General features: G+C 47.1%; 2 protein-coding genes and 1 long non-coding RNA gene across 3 annotated transcripts; all 3 read right to left on the reverse strand.

Annotated features, from left to right (window-relative positions):
* Positions 1 to 236: 236 nt before the first annotated feature.
* LOC120685893 lies at positions 237 to 1,566 on the reverse strand. Its single transcript, XM_039968012.1, has 2 exons — positions 562 to 1,566; positions 237 to 452 (listed from the first exon to the last, which is right to left on the reverse strand). Exons 1-2 carry the CDS (start codon positions 1,264 to 1,266, stop codon positions 357 to 359), a joined length of 801 nt encoding a protein of 266 aa, XP_039823946.1. The 5' UTR covers positions 1,267 to 1,566; the 3' UTR covers positions 237 to 356.
* A 5,365-nt stretch (positions 1,567 to 6,931) lies between these two features.
* Positions 6,932 to 10,849, reverse strand: LOC120685896 (rop guanine nucleotide exchange factor 1-like). The gene is made up of 5 exons (XM_039968017.1): positions 10,358 to 10,849; positions 10,119 to 10,235; positions 9,485 to 10,026; positions 7,925 to 8,275; positions 6,932 to 7,776 (listed from the first exon to the last, which is right to left on the reverse strand). The coding sequence occupies exons 1-5, from the start codon at positions 10,596 to 10,598 to the stop codon at positions 7,354 to 7,356; spliced, it is 1,674 nt and encodes a 557-aa protein (XP_039823951.1). The 5' UTR covers positions 10,599 to 10,849; the 3' UTR covers positions 6,932 to 7,353.
* Positions 10,850 to 12,581: 1,732 nt separating this feature from the next.
* LOC120696146 lies at positions 12,582 to 13,048 on the reverse strand. Its single transcript, XR_005684026.1, has 2 exons — positions 12,893 to 13,048; positions 12,582 to 12,813 (listed from the first exon to the last, which is right to left on the reverse strand). It is a non-coding gene; the product is annotated as an uncharacterized LOC120696146 (long non-coding RNA).
* Between the last annotated feature and the right edge of the window lie 10,106 nt (positions 13,049 to 23,154).

The raw sequence follows: 23,154 nt of genomic DNA on the forward strand, positions 1-23,154 counted from the left end.
AAGGCAATTGCCATCCTTTTTTTTTACATCCTTTTCATCAGGCGCAGCTAGGTTGCTGAAGTCAATTTTTTTGATCGATGTATATGGTCAGAAACTGTAAGCACATATGGTGTGCATTCCACGCGAATAGTTGGTGCGTGTGAGCATGTTCGGTCATGTTAGCGTTCATGCGTCGGCCTGATCATTTTTGCCGCATTGTCCCTCGACATTTGTTTTTCAAATAATAGTCCTGTACACGTATCAATGGAGTTGCAGATCTTTGTTGCTGTGATTTGGTCGCATGACTTATGCACAAATTGACACCGACGGCTACATACGATGTACGAACCCCCATTCGGCCATTCGAAACACATTGATTAACCATCAATCCTGTCGATAATGGAGACGCCGCCGCTGAAGACATCCGTCAGCGCCGTCGACGACTGCAGCGACGCCTTGAGGAGCATCACGGCCTGCACATCGATCAAAAAGTTCAGAACTCGTCGTCAGGGACAATGCCCTCGCATGCGACTCTGAACAATTAATGGGCGTGCCACGTAGCAGTAGTATTTGTGCGATCACCTCTTTTGTGCCGAGCTCAACGCTCATCTCCTCCAACGCGGAGCAGTCCTTGACGCTGAACTTCTTGAGCAGCATGATGGCGGAGATGGTGGACATGGGCGCGACGGTGAGGTCGTCCATCACCAGGTACGTCACCACCTCCTTCACGTACCCGCCGGCGCCCTCCCGCGCCTGCGCCGGCCCGCCGGCCGCGTCCCCGGGCGCCCACCGCATCTCCGCCTTCATCGGCTGCCGGCACACGGGGCACGGCGTCCCCGACACGTCCGTCACGCTCGTCGGGTTCCCGCGGCACGAGGAATAGTACTCGGCGCCGGCGCACCGGAAGTAACGCGGCGGCGGGGGAGGCGGCGGCGGCGGCGGGAGCGCGCCCTCGCCGAGCAGCAGCGTGACCGCGGCGGAGGGGAGCGCGGGGCTGAGGAGCGCGTCGCGGTCCGGCGGCGCGGAGGCGAAGAACGCGTCGTCCAGGGCGCGCGCCCCTTCGTAGAGCGAGCCCAGGGAGCCCGGCGCGCGCTCGCCGTGCTTGGCGAGCGCGCGCGCCGCGAGGCCCGCGGGCACGCGCAGCAAACCGATCAGGAAGTCCACCGCGTCCTTGCGCGCCTCCGCGTACAGCACGCGCCGCGACCGCTTGTCCACCAGCAGCTTCAGCTGCGGGCCGCCAGCGGCCGGCGCCGGCGTCGCGTCTTTCGCCGGCGTCGCGGACGCCATTGCCGGCCGCTCTGCTTGATCTCTGTAGAGCTGCGGCGCTTTTCCTTGTGTTCTATGCGTGGTTGCTGTCAAATTTTGTTTTGCCGAGGTAAAAATACGTGGCTGGAAGGAAGCTGCAAGACGGTGCAAGTGCAACTACTTATACTGCGCGACGTCACCAGTTGCGACTTGCCGTGCAGGGAGAAGATCGGGCGTGTTTGGTTTCTAGCCTTCTGGGTGTAACTGCACGCAAGGACATGTTCTCTGCCGGAACCACCGGCTTGCCGCCGAGGGAGAGCTAATTCCGCTCGCCTAGCTGGGCAAGCATTTTCTTGCTCCCACAGGCGAGCTTGCCTCCAGAAGCCAGGTTCTTTTAGCATTACCAAATGGCCGCCCTTGCTAAGCAAGGCTAGGGTAGATTCGCTGCAGAACCAAACGCACCCAAGATGCTGCTCCGTATAGGTGATCGGAAACGAAGGAAGGCGGCTTGGTATATTTGCGGTTGAAGCATGCTGCTTTCACCTTGAGAGGGTTCGGTAACGTTGCCGTAAGAACCTGGAACAAGAAGTCCCTTGACTCCACTCCTTCATCCATGCAGAAGCTGTTGCCGTGTGGGAAAAAAAAAGAAACAGAATTCTGATAACTTGCCAACTGGATTTGACCACCCGCAATGAAAAAAAATAGTGTTTATTTTATGGAAGTGTCTCTGTGTCAATCGACTGAAATCTAGCTTATGTGTCAATCACCAGCCACAGCCGATAGATCATCATCCAACGTCTTAGTTGTCCCCCACATGTGTTTTCTGTCTTCTGCATGTTAACGGGCCCCCAATTTACTGTTGCACACCCGTTAACTGTCGGACACAATCAATAACGGCGCGACAGTCTTTTTTGAACCCGTTAGTCGGACACAATCAATAACGGGCGCGACAGTCTTTTTTGAACATTTAGTTTGAGGCATGTTTTGTCCCTGTTATGGGCCCGTTTGTTAAGAGAGAATTGTCGCTCCAGTCTAGTAGTTCGTATTCGGCCCACTAAATACCTATTTTGTTTTCTTTCCGATTCCAACTAGAGTAAAAAACAAAAAAAATTATATACAAACATGTAATAAAAAATAAAATAAAAAGTATATGTAAACCTGTAGTAAAAAATAAAAAAACAAACAAAAAATTTACACGTAATATTGTGTACTGTTTTATCTTTTTTTTACAACTAAAAACAAACCAGAAATCAAAAAAGCAATAAATAAAAAAGTTAACGGTAACTTTTTAGGCTAGCCACGAAGTTACAAGTCAATTTCTCCTAGCCCATCTTTTTTATTACAATTAAATAAAAATCCAAACCTAACAATCTCAACTAAAGTCAAAAGACATCACAGAACAACATTTTTCAAGTGTTGTGCCAACCTTGCATACTTAATTCTGGCATTATCTCCTCCTTCGGTAGTCTTTCACTCTTTTGTAACATAGGAGCTAGTCAGCCGCTAGACGCAGAAAGGGAATGTCTGTTTCCTGAAAAATTCTAGTGTGAAAGTAAAATTTATTGCTATAAAATCAGTAAAGTTCAGTAAAATAAAATGCAACCTTGGGGAGAATTAACTAAATATGTGCTATTAATGTGAAGCTAATTACTATCCCACCGACTAAAACAATAGTTGTACCAGGCAAACTAAAAAAGACATGGAAAAATAAGTTATAATTATAAAATACAATTTCTAAAATTCTACAGTTGAGATTGAGTGCTTTTATATAGTTGGGCTGTATTTTTCACCACAGTACAGCCAAATAAAAGTTTACAAACTACATAAGAGGGATAAATGAGTAATTATTTCTTAAAACACTATACAGATCTAAGTTTCAACAAAAAATGATGGAACACAATGCCACAGGGTACCGCCAAGATAAATGACCACAAATTCAGGATTTCTCCTACAAGACGCCGATTTCTTCCATATGCTTTTCGACAAAACAGAACAAGGCTAACATGGCCTAGCAATCCATTACTATCTAGTTGCCTCACCTAAGAAAATGGGTAAAGATGGGACGGTTTCATGGTTACATGTTATCTTACATAGTTCATTATATCTTAGAAAAATTAGTTGACTATGATAGGAACTAAGTACATAACTTCTGACAGTTATTTTTACAAGACCCAATGGGTCAAATAACCAAAAAAGAACACATATTTACAGTAAAGCTTGACCGACCAAGACAACCATCACACCAAAATGATAAGAAATATAACAGGTTATAGATGCATACAAGCACAACACAAAATGAGGGTAGGATTGGACCGACAGAGATAACTACCATAGAATTCTATAAGCTAAAGATGGAAATGTCTACTGAGGCATTCAGAGCCACTAGACTCTTGAAAATCTGCATAAAAATCATCATCTAGATGGTGTTCACATAATGAAATCAAACCATAATAATTCTTTATAGTGATGACATCTATAGCTAGCTACAGCCATAATGATTCGGTCAACATACCACAAAATAAGAAAAGAAATATATTGCTACATTAGAGTTTGATTAAATTTAAAAGTTCAGAGATACTTTGATCATAAGGTAAAAACTCACATCAAGTATGATTTGTACCAGCTAGCATGATACAACAAAAATGGAAATCAGTCAACAATAAACTGGACAAAGAAAAAATTCGATGAGGAATACCAAATCGACCAGAAGTTCTATTCTAGGTAACATTTGAACAAAAAAAATTATGCTACAATTTTATTGAAATTATATAAGTGGTAGTTGTGTAATATTTGTGTATGTTGCTTGAATTTTTTAAATGGAAATTAAGTTTTGAGTAAACTGCACAGCAGTGGTCTCTATGATACAGCATCAATTTTGTAAAAGAGACAACCATCTGATAAACAGAGATAAGTGAAATATCAGCTTTTAGTGCTATATGAACTCAAAAAAGAGAAACGAGAATGTGTATCGTACATATCAACAAAGGGAACTCAACATGTTTGTTGACTATCAAATGTGTACATTCGACTTGGAGTTGTTGAGTTGGTTGTTACTTCTATTGCAATAAAAGAGATAAGCTTTGGGTGTACCTCAACCTGCAACCTACTTTCGGACTTGACAAAACAATTCATAGACATAAAGTCCAATAAATGAATAAAATTTACAAAGGAATAATAATAAATTTAACCAATAACATGCTTTTGGTACCTCAACCTGCAAAGTAGAACTCCAAAGAATCCCCATATAAGAACAAAAAGGGAGAAACAAATACTTAGTCCATTATACATCACAGTATAATGTGCTATGAACTAGTAACTGGAGAAATAAATTGCTTTAAAAGATGATGGGTCGTCTGGTGGGGGTTTAGATAAGTTAGCATTAAGAAAATAAAAGATTGTGCAATAAGTTCTAAAATTTAAGTACTTCCACAGATAGATAACTTAAAAGTTATAATTAGCCTCTTTCAAAAGTGAAGCACTGGCAGTAATATATAACAAAAAAATTGTGTTGGTCTAGTCTAAAAATTTATAACGAAATAATAACAATACAGCTAGTCATAGTGTAATTCTAGTACAAATAGTTGCAATTTTTTTATTTACACTTGTTACAACCAAGAAAATTATAGTATTGGTATACTAAAATTTAAGAAGTGAGCATTGCAATATTAAGGTCTTTCCACCATAGACAACACAGTAGAGGCACTAAAATTTTGGAATGACACTACAATATTCATTATCAAGCCACTGCAAACAAACATCACTTGTCTTATTTGGCAATGCACATATCCGTCTTGGTCAAACTGAAAATAAAATATACCAAAGGCACAATGCAATTATATTGACATTACAGAACCGATAAAAGTGTAATATTTATATATAAAACTTGTAAGTTTTCAGATGGGAACTATAATGTTTGGTTTGTGAAACACAGAACCAGAGGAAGTTTTGAGTCAAAAAGATGTTACAAAATTAGCATATACAAGATTTTTCATTTTTTTAGTTCAAAAGAATATTATATTACTCGTACAACCAAGTTGAATAAAAAAACTTGATCAGCAGGGAAGGACGCCCCCACTAACATTGAATAGAGCTGCTACTAAATCTCTAAACATTGTACAAAATTGTAATCTCAACACAAGCCGAATAGAGCATGCAAAACATGCTGGTTGTTACAGTGTAACTGCCCTTTCTAGCAGCCTTGTGTTAGCTAGAGGTGCTGGTTAATGCACACAAATTTTAGATATTTTTTAGAAATAATAAAACTTAGATATGAGAAACAATAAAACTCTACTGAGTAAAAGTTATCAGGCTATTAGATCCACACTCATAGCATGGGCAAATAATAAACTTTTGCATACCCCAAAGGTCATTGCCATCTGCTAGACAAAAATTATACTTCTGAAAATAAATATCGATGCTTTGACTTACACCTGTCCAAAATGAACTGTCCCAGCACAGGGTCAAGGCACAATATTTGCAGTCTTCAATTCTAAGCAATGAAAACTAGATTGTGACCATATTATATTAATTATTGATAGTAGTGTAGACTTTGCCGGGAATCTAGAACCTACACAAATCAGACAACCCCAAATTATCATCACAAACTAGAACGCCCAGAACAAGGGATTCGTTCAAACAAGAAACTGTGAAATAAGGGGCAAGATATATAAACTTGTGAAAGCACGCACCTACTAACTTAAATCCTCTACATTATAATTGAAAATACAAAAAGAAACAAATTCACAGCAAATGATATTTGAAAATGTGTAGTTGTGTACAGGAAAACAAACCATAAACAATGCAAAAGGTCACATACACCAATAAATCACAAGGCACCAGATAACCAATCAATGATCAGACTACAACGGAAGATCTAAAAACCTAATCATGGGCTACTCGATATGCGTGCCCAGATCAATCTGACACTATTAATCCACCCTTCATCAGATCAAGTTGTATCAACACAAAATGGAACACGGATCAGCAACAGGGAGAAATGGAAGGCGTCGTTACATTGATGGAGGAGTAGGTGTCAAGGACACGCTAACCGCAAATAGCTACCGTCTCAAACTCTCATCCATACAATGGGCGCTTACCTGATCTTCTCAGTCTCTCGCGGCAGGGGGGTGGCGAGGCACCGCCTGAACTGCGGTGGACGAGACAAAAGTGGATGCCTGATTCATGAGTTACCCCTGGACAGGGATGGGCAGTGCGGCGGCGGCGGCTGCGGGAGTGGAGCGGCGAGAGAGGCTTCCTAGAGACAGGAAGCGGAGTGGAGAAGAGAGGAGACAGCCTGGCAGCCGACATGGCCGGGAGATCGCCGGAGGTGAGGTCTAGATCTAGGTTTAGACACGTTGTTTACTGCGGCTCCGGGGGAGTGAGGATGGGTTGGGGCAATAGCGAATTTGCGATGTGCCTGGCAAGCTAAACGGGCAGGTGGACAAGACAAACGGACCCAACAACGTCTAAACAGGTAAAAAGAAACTCTCATGCGGACCCGACAACACAGATAACACACTGATTCGTCACAGACGTTCGGCCTTGATCGGATGGCTTATAGCGTCGATTGATGGATATACAAATTGTCAACCGATTGACAACAAGCATATCTGTTATTTTATCATTTGGTACATAGATCAGATCTGAATACAGGTATAGCTGCAGCGAACAAGTAACATGTGACCAGTCACACTCTCAACATAATGACTAAGAGGGCTTAGATCAAATTCATTAGACGCATATACAATCACTAATAGGCAGCAGAGTATCAGGCATCAGAATACATGACCAGCATACATTCCACTGCAACTGAAGGTAATTGTTGAACACCTTCAGCGACAAAAAAGCAGCAGCGGCAGGAGCAGGAATTCAGTCACTTGCCGCTGCCTTGCAATATAAACATGAACAAGCGCACAGAACTAACCCCGAAAACTAACTGCTGGAACTACAAGTTGTTCTGTTCAGATCAGATCAGATGCCAATCCATTCATTGTAAGTAGAAAAATACACAATCATTGGCTTGCTACAAAAGCACAAAAAATGACTCATGCTGCTTCTGTACAGGGAAAATCTAGCTACCGACCATAACAGCATCTCTTGATGCCTGGCGACCCTTCCTTTGCTGCCCCTTCAGTCCCTCTCAGGAGCATCACCTGCATCTTTCCTAGTGCTCAGGTTTCCGGCATATGTCCATACTTTCTCTAGATCGCCAGAAAATAGCTTTTCAACTTTGATTTCCTGTTTTCCTAGACTGTTTTTGTTTAAAGGGGGCTGTACTCTTCCAGGGCTGCCTGTAACTGGGGTGGAGGAGCAGAAAGTGGGCGTCGCAAATGGAGAGGCATAAGGTGTATTCTGGATTGAGAATGGACTTGGTGAGATTATCTTCTGAACTGGTACGCCTACTCCGCGATTAAAGATAGAAACAGACTCGGCAGCGGCAGATTTCTTTGTTGCGTCGTCAACATAAATCACATCGTCAATTCTTGCAATTATGTTATATGCCAAGCTCTCCAGAACCCTCGAGTAACTTTCAAGTATGGACTGGCCAACATCCTGGAAAAGGCATTAAAAAACCATGGTGGATATTTCGATTAATGGATTTGAAGAAGAAATAAAGACTACTTATAGCAACACAAGTACTTGCATGCTTCTGATCTGGCCATAATCAGTAGATAATTAGTTGTATTCGAATAAGCATTACCTTGTTATATTGGATCTTGTTCATGTCGAGGGAAGTTTGTGGCAGACCAGGGTATCTCAATCTTAAACTCTGCAATAGACCATCAGCTCTTTCGGACAAAACGTGGCTCTTTTCCTTATCTCCAACAAGACCCTTTACTTTTCCACCCCAAGATTTCTTTGATTTCGCTTGAGGCGTCAACTTCTTTTGTCCTTTCAATCTCCATACATGGATGGCTGCTTCAATTCTGTTAGCTACTTCAAGCGTGTGGTGCTCAGATGACAAGTCCAAGCAGTCTAGGAGGCATTCCGGTGAGAATTGCTCGGCTGTTACGTACCGGTAAATTATCTCACCCAAGCAAGATTTACCACTCTGCAGAAAAGATAAGATATTAGAAAGGCTGGAACAAATGGAAATACCCAGTTCACCATTACTGGAAACAGAGGCTATTTTGGGCAAAAGAAAAATAAGCATTATTTCAGACAAAAGGCAGAGTAGAGATGTCAGCAGTGACATGAAGAAGGTTCATTTTCAGAAAGTTCATTGATAGTCTAATACACACATTGTATTAAATTACACATGCATTATAAAGATGCTTATAACTTCAAAAGACTATGACTTACTACAACAAGTGACTAGGGCGGCACAAAAGCAAGAACAAAGGAGTTACTCCTCCCCGATTGCGCACTAATCTATTTCTTTACTAATTTTATGCCGCCGGTCCTCTCTTCTCAACAGGGGGTTTACGACGACGATAAACCTTAGCGACAAATGCGTCGGTAACACAGGTACACCCAGCATAAACAAAGGGGGAAAGAAATGCTTTAATATATGCAGTGACATCAATCTTAAACTCATTTATAGTTGAGTTCTTCACCTGCTAAGCCCAGAGTTTGTTCAGCTGATTTTCTGCAGTTTTACATGACTTCAATCACTTGCTTGCCAGACTCATATTTTGTTTATGGAATGCTCATTAAATATCTTGCTGAAAATGCAATATGCACTGAACCAAGTTGATCTAAAAAGGCGCTGAGACCTTTTAACATATGATAATCCATCATATGACCCAAGAATCTGCTTTTTCCATACTAAGAACAAGGTGATTAGACTAGATACATTCAAGCCTTCAACAGAAGCATCAATAACCATGCAGGTCATGGCATGTTTAGATCTAAGAGGGAATATAGTTATGGCTGCATCAGCTCTTCCATATCAAATTCCACTAGGCATGAATTGACTCTTCATAACAATAATTATGGGAGGTACTACGGTCTTGCATTGGAACAAATTGGGTTAGAACCTTGAAGCGACAATAGCTAGAGAGACCAAGACTTTCCCATGCAAAGTTGCAAAGACTGATGCCCAGCACTTCAACTCGACATACTGTACTAAATCACAATAACTGAGCTCTGCATTTAAGCAAGTATGGTAGGAAGTGAGTGGTCCCTTTCACAGGGGTTTTATGCATTGGTCGTTTTTTTCAACCAGCTATTGAAGTGCGCTGTAGCAAGCACATCACATGAATAGCAAGATATATAGGTAGTAGCACTACCAGTAAATCCTTAGTTGGAAGTGTTTTACCTTTGGTAATGTCTCCAGGTAGACTTCTGGGATCTCCATCTCGGCTAGCACATCGCTGTTAATCGCCATGGCCGCCTTCAGTATCTGGTTCGCACAATCCCTGCTCTGCTGCAGCTTCCTCCTCGCATCCTCGGACAGCCCCTTGGGTGGCACCCGTGGGCACGGCAACCACCACTTCTCCTCCTGCCGAACCGACGGCCGCCCACAAGACGACGACGAGGACGACGGGAACGGGCCCCCGCTGTCCTCGACCACAATCCCCCTGTCGACGTACCAGAACTCCGTCTCCTTGAAGCCGTCAATCATGGCGAGGAGCATGGCGTCGAGCTTCTTGAGCGCGGGGAGGTTCATGTAGAGGTCGCTGCGCGGGCGCGGCACCATGACCTCGAACTGGCCGCCGCCCTCGGGGAGCTCCTGGATGGAGGGTGTGAGCTCGACGATGGAGTCGGCGACGGAGAGCAGCCACTCCATCTCCCGCGTCCACATGGCCTTCCTCGCCGGCGCGAGCGGCTCCAGCCTCCACAGCTCGCCGAAGACGGTGGCTGGGCACGCATCGGGCAAGGCACCCAAGAAACCATTAGAAATCAGGGGAATGCGGGTCAAGGGCTAGCGCCGCGGCCGGCCGGGAGCGTACCGGAGAGGTTGGTGATGGCGTTGGAGATGGCGAGCGCGGTGCAGACGCCCTTGCCGCTGCCGGACATGTCCTCGCCGAGCAGGAGCTTCGCGAAGCGCTCCTTCATCATGTCGATCTCTGGGCCACGGAAACGGGAAGGCAGGCAAGAACAAGAACTTGCTGTGAGAGGAAAGAACAAGCAAAGAGGAGAGATTTTTGGAGTGAGATCTACGCAAACGGGGGCGGGGTGGGGGGCTCACCTGAGAGGTCGGACGCGGGCTTGGAGAGGTAGAAGGCGGCGGCGGATGCCGGGGTCGGGAGCGACGAGGACGAGGAGGCGAGGCGGGAGACGGTGGCGGAGGCCGAGGAGGAGGAGGTGAAGCGACGGGTGGTGGGCGCGGAGCAGTCGCTGGAGGTCTCGGACTCACTGACGTCGGCGCTGGGGCTGTAGCTGCCGCAGCAGCGCTCCGAGGCGGCCTCGTCCTCCGACGCGCTAGCCATTGCGGCGGCGGGGGCGGCTCGGCTCGGCTCGGCTAGGCGCAGCGGCGGCGGCGGGGACGGAATCGCATCTGGGTGGTGGGATGGGGGATGGGGAAAGCGACGGGAGGGAGCAGAGCACAGCGGGACAGCTGCAGGAGAAGCGAGCTCACTGCCTGCGACTCCGCTGCTTCCTCTATTTGTTTATTCTTTCCGAGCTCCCTAACCATTTCTTTAATCCCGTTTGAATGGTGGATTAGCGGTGGTGCCAATGATGCTTGTGCTTCTGCTTCAAACAGAGCGCTGCTACATGTGTACTGGTGGCTGGTGCTACTGTTCATGGGTCGCGCGCGCGATGTGTTGCGACGTCATCTGTCTAGCTTTTTTTTGTACGGGTGACTGCTCGGTTTTGCACAGGTGTGGGAGTGGTGGTACTCCGTTGAGCAGCTGCTGAGGCATCTGGTGTTTGGTGTCGAGCCATGTCAGCACTAGTAGTGATTCTAACTTGTGTTCGAGAATTGGGTCGAGCTTGGTTCCTGTTTAGTTCCCACCCGTAAATGTAAAAAAACTGTAAACGCATTAAAGTGAAAAGGAATTTTGCTAATTTGAAGTACTAAATGAAGTCTATTTACTAAATCGCGAGACGAATTTAATGAGCCTACTTAATCCATGTTTTGCAACAGTAATGCTACAGTAACAATCCGCTAATTATTGTTTAATCATGGATTAATTAGCATCATTAGATTCGCCTCGCGATTTACAACCCATCCGTGCAAAAAGTTTTGTAAATAGACTTCATTTAGTACTTCAAAATAAAAAGATTCTTTCGAAAAAAAATTTGCGTTTACACCTCCCCTAAATTAAACACGGCCTCAGTTGGAAGCCAAGGAGATTTTACTGAATCTTGTACTACGACTAGGCATTGTGAAACGTACTAATCGATATAAAATCTTCCTGATTGACGACACAATAATAATGAGAACAAATGGAGCAAACGTAACATACTCCTGTTGGCAGACTGTAGGGAACGGAGGAGCCACACAATCCAGGAGCGGTTTGGTGCGCGGTGGCTTGGCGCAAACCGGGAAAAAGGGCGGGGCGGGCACACGGGGGTCAGAAGCTGACGAGTGGGGACCACTAGCAGGTGGGCACGCGCGTCCGGCGGGGTCCGTTGCGCGTGCAGTTACAGTGGGCGGGGGAGTTGACAGGTGGGGCGGCGGTCGCGCGTGGCAAAGGAGGCGCGGGCCCGCGTGTCGGCTTCATTCATTGCTGCCCGCGGGGAAAAGCTTGACCGGCTTTGACCCGGAGGAAAGGGGAGGTTGGTTTATGTTCAAAAAAAAAAGGGGGGGAGGTTGGTTGGTTTGGTTTGGATTCAAGCCGAAGCCGATTGGGTCCGGTCAGGGTTTACTTTTTCGTTTTTTTTCCGAATCCCGCCATTTACCGGAAACGAAATTTCGGCCGAAATTTCGCCGAATTTCGCTAATTCCGAACGGAAAGAGAATTCAAATTCAAAAAACGAAATTTCGGTGAATTCCGACCGAAATTTCGGTGATTTCGACCGAAATTTCGGTGATTTCGACCGGAAAATGATGTCCGTTGTGATTTTCATACTGTTCCCGAGGTCAAATGAAAAACTTTTGAATACCAACTTTGTTCAGTTTTTCGAGATCTACAACTTTTGTTTCAGGAACTTTTTCATTTGAGCAATGGTTTGAAAGTTATTTAATTATTTCAAAAACTACCAATTAAAAGTCTTGTCATTTCATGTGACAACTTTCATTTTCTCTCTTAGGCCTCAACTGGACTTTTATTATTCTTGTTATGGCGGATATTCCTATAAATTTTTAGGGACATTAGTTGATCCAATTGAAAGTTGTTTTAAATCCAGGACAAACATGATTTGAATTGGTTATCAATTCATGTGATAGTGTTTGAATTTTTTGTTTGATTCAATTTGTATAGAGAATTGTTAAAGCATTCTGAAATGTGTGTTTTCCGGCAGTTTTCCAACGGAAAGTTTTTCCCTGCTCTATAGATGGTGACAATTCTCTTGTGGCCTAAGATTTTGGTCACATGCATGCTGTGGATGCAAGAATTTGACCTTCTCTTCTTATCCTCGGGACTGGAATGGCGTCGGAGGAAATTCACTGGAATAAGGTTACATTCACCGACCTACTATTGCAATGCAAAGCTTTCTTCCACGAAGTGGGGGCAGATCAAAGGCCACAACTGACTTAATCTGCAGTTGCCAATGAAATTTAACACGTATCAGCAATGGCCACAACTTAAAAAAAAAACTCCCAAGTCTCCACAGTTACCGGCTACAAAGCTAGAAGAAGAGCCAGATCGAGGGCCTGGTTAAGAATAATAGACTACAGCAGACAGAGGGCTTTAGCTGCCATCTCATTCGATCTCACCGCTACATACAAAAGAAAAGAGCTGCTAGATGATAATATAAAAGCAGATGCAAAAGGCAAAAAGCGAAGCAAGATTGACGACGAGCCTAATTGGACAGCACGAGGAAACCAGATCTACTAGTCTACTGACGAGAGTATAGTCCACCCGGGCCGGCGATGGATCATCATCCTAGTTGTAGGTATGCATATGAAATTGAATAGGTACCTCACCAATATCATGATAAACCAAAGTCTAGTTGAAGTCGAGGGGGAAAACAAATTTTTGCACATGAAATGACGAGTCATTCAAATTATGATTTCAAATGTTAATTTTAGCCTAGCAAATGATCTTAGATTTGAGTGTGTTCTAGTCCTATTTGCTTAGAAAAACACCTAGTTTTTTATCATATTTTTTACATATTTTTTTACAAATTTTTTTGAATTTTTAAATTTTGAACCGAAATTTACCGAAATTTCACTTCCCGGTAACTACCGAAAACGAAAAAAATGCCGAAATTTCGCCGAAATTTTGAACCCTGGGTCCGGTTCCGCGATTAATCGATTGGCGTGCTTTTTTAAGCGTCAGTTTCCGTGTCTGTTTGACCCTCCGTCTCTGCACGCTTGTTGTACTCTATGCGTGGCCGCCGTGTTGGTAAACGAGGGAGGTAAGCACAGGCCGGTATTACTGCTCTGATCTTACTGGTAGGCCCAGCGATACGGAGGCGAGAAACGTACGTACGTGTAGTGCTACTACTGCTACACACGTGTACTGGTACTGGTGAATTGATGTGAGGCTCTAGCAGTAACGGTAGCAGTGTGTAAGTACACGAATCTGATCGATAGGTGGTTGAGGGGCACGGCACGAGGCGAGTAGGCGCCCGCGTACAAATGCTCACGATGATCGTGCTCCGAAGCCGTTGAGGCGAAGCGAGAGCAGGCGCGGAACAGCAATCATCGCCGCGCACGACTCCGTAGTAGCCGTAGGGCCTCGGGATGCGAGCCGCCCCTCATCAACTGTACTGTTAAGCAGCGGCGGTGCCGAGCGACCCGTGAAGAAGGTTATCCATGTGATTGCGATCGATGACGATCGAGCGGCTGAGTATATGGATCGGAATCGGAAAGAAGACGGCCGCGCGCGGCAATGATGAGGCGGCGCGTGATTTCTGGCTCTGGTTAGGAGGAGGATGAGCGGCGACGCGCCTGGGTCCATGGCCCGCCGTGCATTGCACATAAACTACACGGGGGCCGGCCGGGGGCAGCCATCATTGCCGGAGCCGATCGAAGACGGGGAGCTAGCAAAGCCGGTGGTCGAGCGACGAGTGGCCACGGCGCCGCGCTAGCTTCGCCTCTCCTCATCACGTGCGCGCGCGGGCGGCCTACCTTCTAACCCGCCTAATCCGAGGAGGATTACTCGCCTCGGGGATAGATTTGGTGGCTTGGTGCCAATGCGACAACCAGGTGCGCCAAAGCACGAGAGGGGAGGAGGAGGAGGAGAAAGCGGGACGAGAGAAGGGCATGCGCGCTAGAATTCTAACCCTATAAGAGAATCTTTCCCACACGAAGGACTGAATGAAGTCTATTTGTAAAAAAAAATTTAGAGATTGGTGTAACTTTTCGCGATGAATCTAATGACGGTAATTAATCGGGAGATTTGCTACAGTACCATCCTCTAATCGCGCGTCAAAGGCTTCGTTAGATTCTTCAGGGTCACTAGCGCGGGGTTCTGGAGTTGGTTTTGTAAACTGACTTTGTTTGACACTGTAATAAGCGTTTAAAGTGTCACTATTCACTAGCACGCTACAAAACCAAACGAGGCAGGATGGCATGGACGACGACCTGGGCGAGGTGACACGTCTCTCTCCTGAAGACCCCCATCCCCAACTTGCAACTGCCGATTGGAACCTCCCCCCCCCCCCCCCCCCCCCCCACCACTGGAGATAGCACCTTGTGCTGTCTGCTGTGGGCCTTGTGGGCCGCCCGAGGCGATGGTTATTTTCTTCTTCTTTGCCGGCAACCAAACGCGTGCGCAGGGCGACGGAGGAGAGGGTGGAGAAGGAGGGAGACGACGAGACGGCGACCCGCCGCGTAGCTAGTTAGGGTACTGCAGCCGCTGTTCGTCTGTCCCCCAAAAGCAGCAGCGCCGGCACGCCACGGAATGCTTGGGCCAGTGTTTAGATCAGGTGGCGTGTAAACACAAATTTTTTTCGTAAGAATCTTCCCAATTTGAAGTACTAAATAAAGTCTATTTACAAAATTTTTTACACAGATGGGTTGTAAATCGCGAGACGAATCTAATGATGCTAATTAATCCATGATTAATCAATAATTAGCAGATGGTTACTGTAGCACCACTGTTGCAAATCATGGATTAAGTAGGCTCATTAGATGTGTCTCGCAATTTACAGCCCAACCATGCAAAAATTTTTGTAAATAGACTTCATTTAATACTTCAAGTTAGTAAGATTCTTTTTTATTTTAATGCGTTTACAGTTTTTTGCGTTTACTGAGTGGGATCAAAACACACCCTTGATCCATGGGATGGCCGAGAGAGCGGTACGGTCCGGCGCCGGTGTGCAACAGTGGCCGCTGCTCCCGCAACCACCTCCCTAGCTAGCGCTAACGCTAGCTACCCCTCCACCGCACACTAGCGCCTGGACTGGACGGAGGAGACCTCGCCAATTTGTGTTCCGCGAACTAGACTAAGGCCCTGTTTGTTCCCACCCCGTAAACACAAAAAAAATTGTAAACACATTAAAGTAAAAAACAATCTTGCTAATTCGAAGTACTAAATAAAGTCTATTTACAAAACTTTTTGCATGGTTGGGTTGTAAATCGCAAGACGAATCTAATGAGCCTACTTAATCAATGATTTGCATCAGTGATGCTACAGTAACCATCCGCTGATTATTGATTAATCATGGACTAATTAGCATCATTAGATTCGTCTCGCGATTTACAACCTATCTGTGCAAAAAGTTTTGTAAATAGACTTCATTTAGTACTTCAAATTGGCAAGATTCTCTCGCAAAAATTTTTTGCGTTTACAGGGGCGCCAACTAAACACGACCTAAGTAGTTGAATATCCCCCGCACTGCGGGATTTGTGGATAAAAATGTTGAAGTTGAGTGTATTGAAAAGATGGAGATATGAAGTTGTAGTCAATTTTAACATTGGAGATATATGGTAAGATATGCTTAAATACTAAAATTGAAGTACATATAAAAAATTCAAGTTGATGAAACCGATAAAAAAGGAATCGTAATTGGTATGGTAAGATCGCTTTAATTTTATTCTAGGAGAAAATGGAAAAAGTCTGCATCATTTTGTGAAGTGATTCGACTTTGTATCGACTCTTTGGCTAAGCGAAATTTATGTAAATATTTTTTTAAATGAAATGTGAGCAATGCAGTTGCGTGTGAAATGTTGATAATTAGAAATATAGTTGTACAAATATAGTTGTATCAAACAGTAAAATATTAAGGAGGAACCAAACATAGTATCAATATCAGAACATAATGAATGAATGTGTAACATTGAAGAGAAGAGACCTGGAACAATCCTTCACGGTGCTCTTTCTGCATGCCACAGTGATGCAAGACAAAATTTAAGAGTAGCAAAACAGCTGGGGAAGGCAAGGAGCTACCAGAACCGAATGGAATAATGGAGTCGAGAGTGTGTGTAACGCTACGATGGCTTCAACTAAGCAAAATATATAGACCGTTGGGTTCTACAGATCATGAGAAGTGGAAGGGGTGGTGGTGGTAGTGTATTGTTAGATAGAGAGACTTAAGGAAATAACAGCTTGGATGATCAAGTTACAAACATGAGAGAAATGAAGAGACATAGTAAGATGGATGAAGGAGTGCTTCTTCCATTGTTGGTGGCTCAATGGGGATTGAGAGAAATATAAATTAACATTTTCTAGTGGGATGCATCAATCTTAGAAGACAGAAATACAATAGGAGACTAATTGTTTTTCTTTTTGTTAACATTTCCTAGTGGGATGCATCAATTTTAGAAGACAGAAATACCATAGGAGACTAATTGTTTTTCTTTTTGAAACAAATGTGGATTTATTTATTAATATTAGATAAACTAATATTTAATTGATAAATGAAAATAATGTTCATGAGACAATAATAAAAGAAAATAAAGGGAGGGGATTTAATATATGTATGTTGCATAGAGTAATATTTAATTAATAAATAAAAAATTTGGCTGTTGGGCTTCTTCTTTATTTATACTTTTGATGAACCGCAACATATTGAAAAACATGACTGTCGTGGCTCAAGGAGGAGGGCCACAGCCGGGTGCGCGTAGTGCACCCGCCTAATCCCGGAGGGTGGTTACTCGGGAAAGTGCAAGCTATTCCTCAGATCTACTCATGAAGCAAGAACACAAGAACACACGAGGATTTAGAGTGGTTCGGGTCGCCGGAGCGTAATACCCTACGTCCACTGAGAGTTCTATTGTTCTAGAGTTCGTGGATGAGTCTATCCTCTGCCTCTAGAGCCCCCTTCTCGGCCTTGAGTCATTCTCTAGCAGGCGTCCCCTTTTATAGCACAAGGAGGACGCGTACACAGGCGTTGGACCCCGACAGGAGGGCCCAACAAGGATGTATATTTTACTATAAAAAAATCACTAATGGTGCTACAGTGGTTGAGAATCTCTTTCCGGATATGCTTCATTGCATTGTAGACTCTCTGACTGAAGGGAGTCTTCACTTGTCCCATCGGCGAGGCGCCCGTTGAGGCAGTGTAGGTTGCGGCGTAGACTGTTGGGTCTACCGCGTAGGTGTTATGATACTCCGTTGCCGAGCTGTCGTGTCTAACTGGCGTAGCAGACTGACGCGCGTGGCGTGGATGGCGCCAGCGGCTGTACTGCGCGCCTTGGTAACGTGAGATCAGCAGTACAGCATGGCAAAAGTCTCCTCGGCTCTGCTGTGGCAGAGCGCACTTAACGTCTCCCGTATTGAATGCGGTAAGTGGGCGAGTCTTCCCGAGGAAGCTAGGTGGCCGCGCGCGTGCCTGCGCCTGCGGACATGTGGCGGCTCCGGACCCCCTTAGGCGGGGTATCTGCTCCCTCCCCGCTGAGGGGTCAGGATAGTATATGGGGGTCCGGGACCCCGTGAGAGGTCCGAGGCCCCCGGCTGTTTCGGCTCAGCGCTCCCCTCTTCGGGACACGTGGTGACACCGGACCCGTTCCCGGGCGGGGAGCAGATCCGGGTCTGTTGGTCTGGTGAGATGGAGCCGGACCCCAGGGGTCCGGCTGCTCAGCTCTTTAGGGCATAGTTTCGGATAACTACGCGATTCTTGACATAGCAAGAGGGGGTACCCCAGTCCTGAGGTACCGACAGTGGCCCCCGGGCCCACCTCGGGGGAGGTACGAACCCGTAGGTGGGGCCATTATCGTGACATGTTCCGACGCAATCTGGTTGCGCCGGTGTGCTCATGTCGAGAGCGGGTGCTCCGGTGCCCCTAAAGGCCGTAGCACATGTTGCCAGGTCCAAGTACTTGGGCGCTCTTCGCAGAACGGTGAAGGTGCAGACTTAGGATACGGAGCCAAGCTAAGCGGCTGCACGGGCGTCGGTCTGCCTAGAGAGCGAGCATCACTTCCCCGGACCCGGCTCCAGGCGACCGTGGCGAGCGGTCTCCGCCGGAGCGGGCCACCGGAGTGGATTTCAAGCGACCGTGGCGAGCGGTCTCCGCATGAGCGGGCCACCGGAGTGGATTTCGAGCGACCGTGGCGAGCGGTCTCAGCCGGAGCGGGCCCCCGGAGTGGACTTCGAGCGACCGTGGCGAGCGGTCTCCGCCGGAGCGGGCCACCGGAGTGGACTTCGGGCGACCGTGGCGAGCGGTCTCCGCCAGAGCGGGCCACCTGAGTGGACTTCGGGCGACCGTGGCGAGCGGTCTCCGCCGGAGCGGGCCACCGGAGTGGACTTCCGGCGACCGTGGCGAGCGGTCTCCGCCGGAGCGGGCCACCGGAGTGGACTTCGGGCGACCGTGGCGAGCGGTCTCCGCCGGAGCGGGCCACCAGAGTGGACTTGAGTTGTCGCCAACGATCAACGAGATACGTCACCGGTCCTCGTGGCAAGGCATAGGAAACCATGCCTTATACTAGAAAGGAGTCCGGACCCCTAGGTACAGCAGCCTCGGATACTAGGGCACTCGTAACAGGGTAGTGAAGTGCGTAGACTTAGGGTACATTACCAGACTAAGCGGCTACGCAGAACTTCTCCACCCCAGGGTACAAGCACTACTTCTCCGGTGCAGGTCCCTAGGAGTTTGGACCGCCTCCCAGCTAGAAGGGGTGTCCCAACCTGTCCACAAGCCAACAACTCAACTTGGATTGTTAGCGACAAAAAAAGACTCTGTACGGAAGAAGGAAACGTGCAAGCTGAATGGACAAGTGCCATTAAGTTAATGTAAAGATATGACTGAGAAAGCAAATCTCCCTCATTACTTGATTCGTGGTGTACATCAGAGGTCGGGATTACGAGGGCGGACCTCTACCGCTCTGGACCACTTGCTGGTGTCGCCTGTTTGTGCAATGAAGACAGAGGTCGGGTTTACAAGGGCGGACCTTTACCGCATTGGACCACACGTAGGCACCATATCATTACAAAAGAAGAAACACACTCAATCCTATCTAGTGGTAACCTACAGCTATCATTCGTAAGGCATGCACTTTCCAGCCGGAGTGGAACTGCCATCTTGGAGATTCCTCAGTTGTTGGGGGCAGGGGCGCCCTGGACGTGCTTATACAGCATCATCTAGCATCACCTCGGGAGCTTGCAGGGCCCTCCTTTGCTCAAGAACTGTTTCATGCTTAGTTTGCATGAGAACAACTTCTTTGGCTTTGAATGGGAGTGGCCTTGCCGTTGCCACTGCCGCCGGAAGCCAGCCCGATAGCCGCTCATAGTGAGCTGAAACCAGCTTGACATCTTGGCGCAGCGGATGGACGGGTGCTCGTTTGGACGAGCACGGAGCGTGGAGAAGGGCGGTCGTTCGCCTGCCCCACCTTGGGGCTGGCACAGGGCCCCCGCGCCTTGTGGTGGAGGTCGGTGCCTGTCTGCAGCAGCTCCAAGTAAGGCTTGAGCCAGGCGAGGGAGAAGGAGACAGACATCCTTCCTGAGCCACAGCCGTCGGCTCCAGCTCCATCTTGAGAGGAAACCTTGAGCCGACGTCGTGCCGACGGAGGGGGCTCCCGGTGGTTGCTTGAGAGAAAACCTTGAGCCGACGTTGGGGTGTCGCAGGGTGACACGCTGCAGGTGTCACCCCTGCGCTCCACCGTGCCGGCTCTGAGGTGTCGTAGTAGCGACACACAGCAGGCGCCGCTGCCGTGCGCCGCCACTCCGAGGATGCTGCTGCCTCGGTGTCAGGGCATGCGGCGTAGGCGACGCCGTGCCACTCTTCATCTTCTCGTCGCCGTTGCAGAGGATGAGCTCAACCTCAGGAACCAGGTGAGCGAAGATCTGGCCAACGCTTGCGCGATTCCCACAGACGGCGCCAGATATCGTGGCTCAAGGAGGGCCACAGCTGGGTGGCGTAGTGCACCCGCCTAATCCCGGAGGGTGGTTACTCGGGAAAGTGCAAGCTATTCCTCAGATCTACTCATGAAGCAAGAACATAAGAACACACGAGGATTTAGAGTGGTTCGGGCTGCCGGAGCATAATACCCTACGTCCACTGAGAGTTCTAGAGTTCGTGGATGAGTCTATCCTCTGCCTCTAGAGCCCCTTCTCGGCCCTGAGTCATTCTCTAGCGGGCGTCCCCCTTTTATAGCGCAAGGAGGACGCGTACACAGGCGTTGGACCCCGACAGGAGGGCCCAACAAGGATGTATATTTTACTATAAAAAGTCACTAATGGTGCTACAGTGGTTGAGAATCTCTTCCCGGATACGCTTCATTGCACTGTAGACTCTCTGACTGAAGGGAGTCTTCACTTGTCCCATCGGCGAGGCGCCCGTTGAGGCAGTGTAGGTTGCGGCGTAGACTGTTGGGTTTACCGCGTAGGTGTTATGATACTCCGTTGCCGAGCTATCGTGACTAACTGGCGTAGCAGACTGACGCGCGTGGCGTGGGTGGTGCCAGCGGCTGTACTGCGCGCCTTGGTAACGCGCGATCAGCAGTACAGCCTGGCAAAAGTCTCCTCGGCTCTGCTGTGGCAGAGCGCACTTAACGTCTCCCGTATTGAATGCGGTAGGTGGGCGAGTCTTCCCGAGGAAGCAAGGTGGCCGCGCGCGTGCCTGCGCCTGCGGACATGTGGCGGCTCCGGACCCCCTTAGGCGGGGTGTCAGCTCCCTCCCCGCTGAGTGGTCAGGATAGTATATGGGGGTTCGGGACCCCGTGAGAGGTCCGGGGCCCCCGGCTGTTTTGGCTCAGCGCTCCCCTCTTCGGGACACGTGGTGACACCAGACCCGTTCCCGAGCGGGGAGCGGGTCCGGGACTGTTGGTCTGGTGAGATGGAGCCGGACCCCAGGGGTCCGGCTGCTCAGCTCTTTAGGGCGTAGTTATGTATAACTACGCGATTCTTGACATAGCAAGAGGGGGTACCCCAGTCCTCAGGTACCGACAATGACTGAGAGAAAAAGAAATTATGACACTTAGTGGGTTGATGACATAGCAATATGACACTTAGTGGATTGATGACGTGGCAGCACGAGGATTGAGAGAAATATAATTATGACACTTAGTGGGTTGCATCTATATAGAATATATAGATATATTCCATGGAACTATGGAGGTTCTTATCAATGTGGTACTCCGAGTACAAAGAGAGGAGTACCTGCTGGTACCTATTTTGATTTGTGTGATTATAATTTATTTTTATGTACATAATATTTTATTGTACAAGAGAAGAGAGCTTAGATGAATATTATTTTATTTTATTACTGTGGCTATTCTTTTGAAATTTGAGTAAGTGGCTCATATCGAGCATGGAGTCCAAAGGGTACAGCATCTCCTATCATTTTTTGTGATCTTGGAGGAAAATGTAAATTAGATTGATCTTGGAGATTTCCGTGTATGTATTGGGAGAATTTCTTCTTCAATTTTTGGAATTATACAAACACTCAAAAATATGTTGAGTACACCACTGTACTTATTTCATTTGATAAATATCATAATTAGTACCGTTGCAGTAGCAGTTAGAGAGACTTGTTTCAACATATTGCTTTTCACGAGCACGATGTGAGTTTATGGATTTTTACGTGGTACCACAGTGTATATCAAAATGATATTTTGGTGTATATTCAAATAAATGTGTTATCAATCAAATTTAAAAAAATGAGAACATGACAGTGTGCAGGGGACTAGAAATGAAAGTATTAGGGGTACATGTGTTCAATTGACGTGCGTGTAGTTCATTTGCGAGGAAACAAAACGGTACCTCGTTAAATTTGAAGAGTACCGGGCCTTCACAGCTTGGTACATGAGCGTACAACATGTACTGGTGGCTGCTCCCGGAGCCAAAATATATGTACGGACGGTGGCATATTGGAGCGGTAGTGGGGGTGTCAGACGCCCAACGGTCAAAAAGGTGTTGTACCCCATGCTCAGCTTTATGTAGGAGCGCACGGATCGAAACGGCTTTACATCCAATCAGTCAACATCAGTGCAGTCCAGAGGCGGTATACAATGCAAAAAAATTAAAATACGCTAGTTATACGATGAGTGGGTGCTCCGATCCAGCGGTTGATATCAAAATGGATGGACAAAATAAGATCAACCATAGCTCCAAGGTGTACCATTTATTTTTTTTTGTTCCGCTCACTGTTCCGGAAAGGGAGCGCGGGGCACCTGTAGCTGTAGCATCATGCGCTGCCGCGCGCCTGCCCGCCTGCTACGGTCCGGCGCTGCTGCATGCTTCCTTGCGACTGAGAACAAAATTTAGCAAACACTATATACGCATTCATATAGTCATAGAGTACACCCGTTGCTGCAACGGTATCCCAGATGGATTATATTACACTATGCTTGCCCTTTTGTATTTGTGTTTTGGCGTGTAAAAAAAGGAGAGAAAGAAACAAAGATGGATTACATTACATGCGTTGGTGTCCAACCGTGCCGCGACAGGTGGATTATGGTAATGGAGGACTCTGCAGAACGCCACGGGTGGTGATCGAAGAGACCAGCGGCGCAGCGCCTCGGCGGCGGGTCTGCCCGGCCGGCAGCCGCGGTAG

The sequence above is a fragment of the Panicum virgatum genome, chromosome 2K (genome assembly GCF_016808335.1).
Source record: "Panicum virgatum strain AP13 chromosome 2K, P.virgatum_v5, whole genome shotgun sequence".
Classification (NCBI taxonomy): Eukaryota; Viridiplantae; Streptophyta; class Magnoliopsida; order Poales; family Poaceae; genus Panicum; species Panicum virgatum.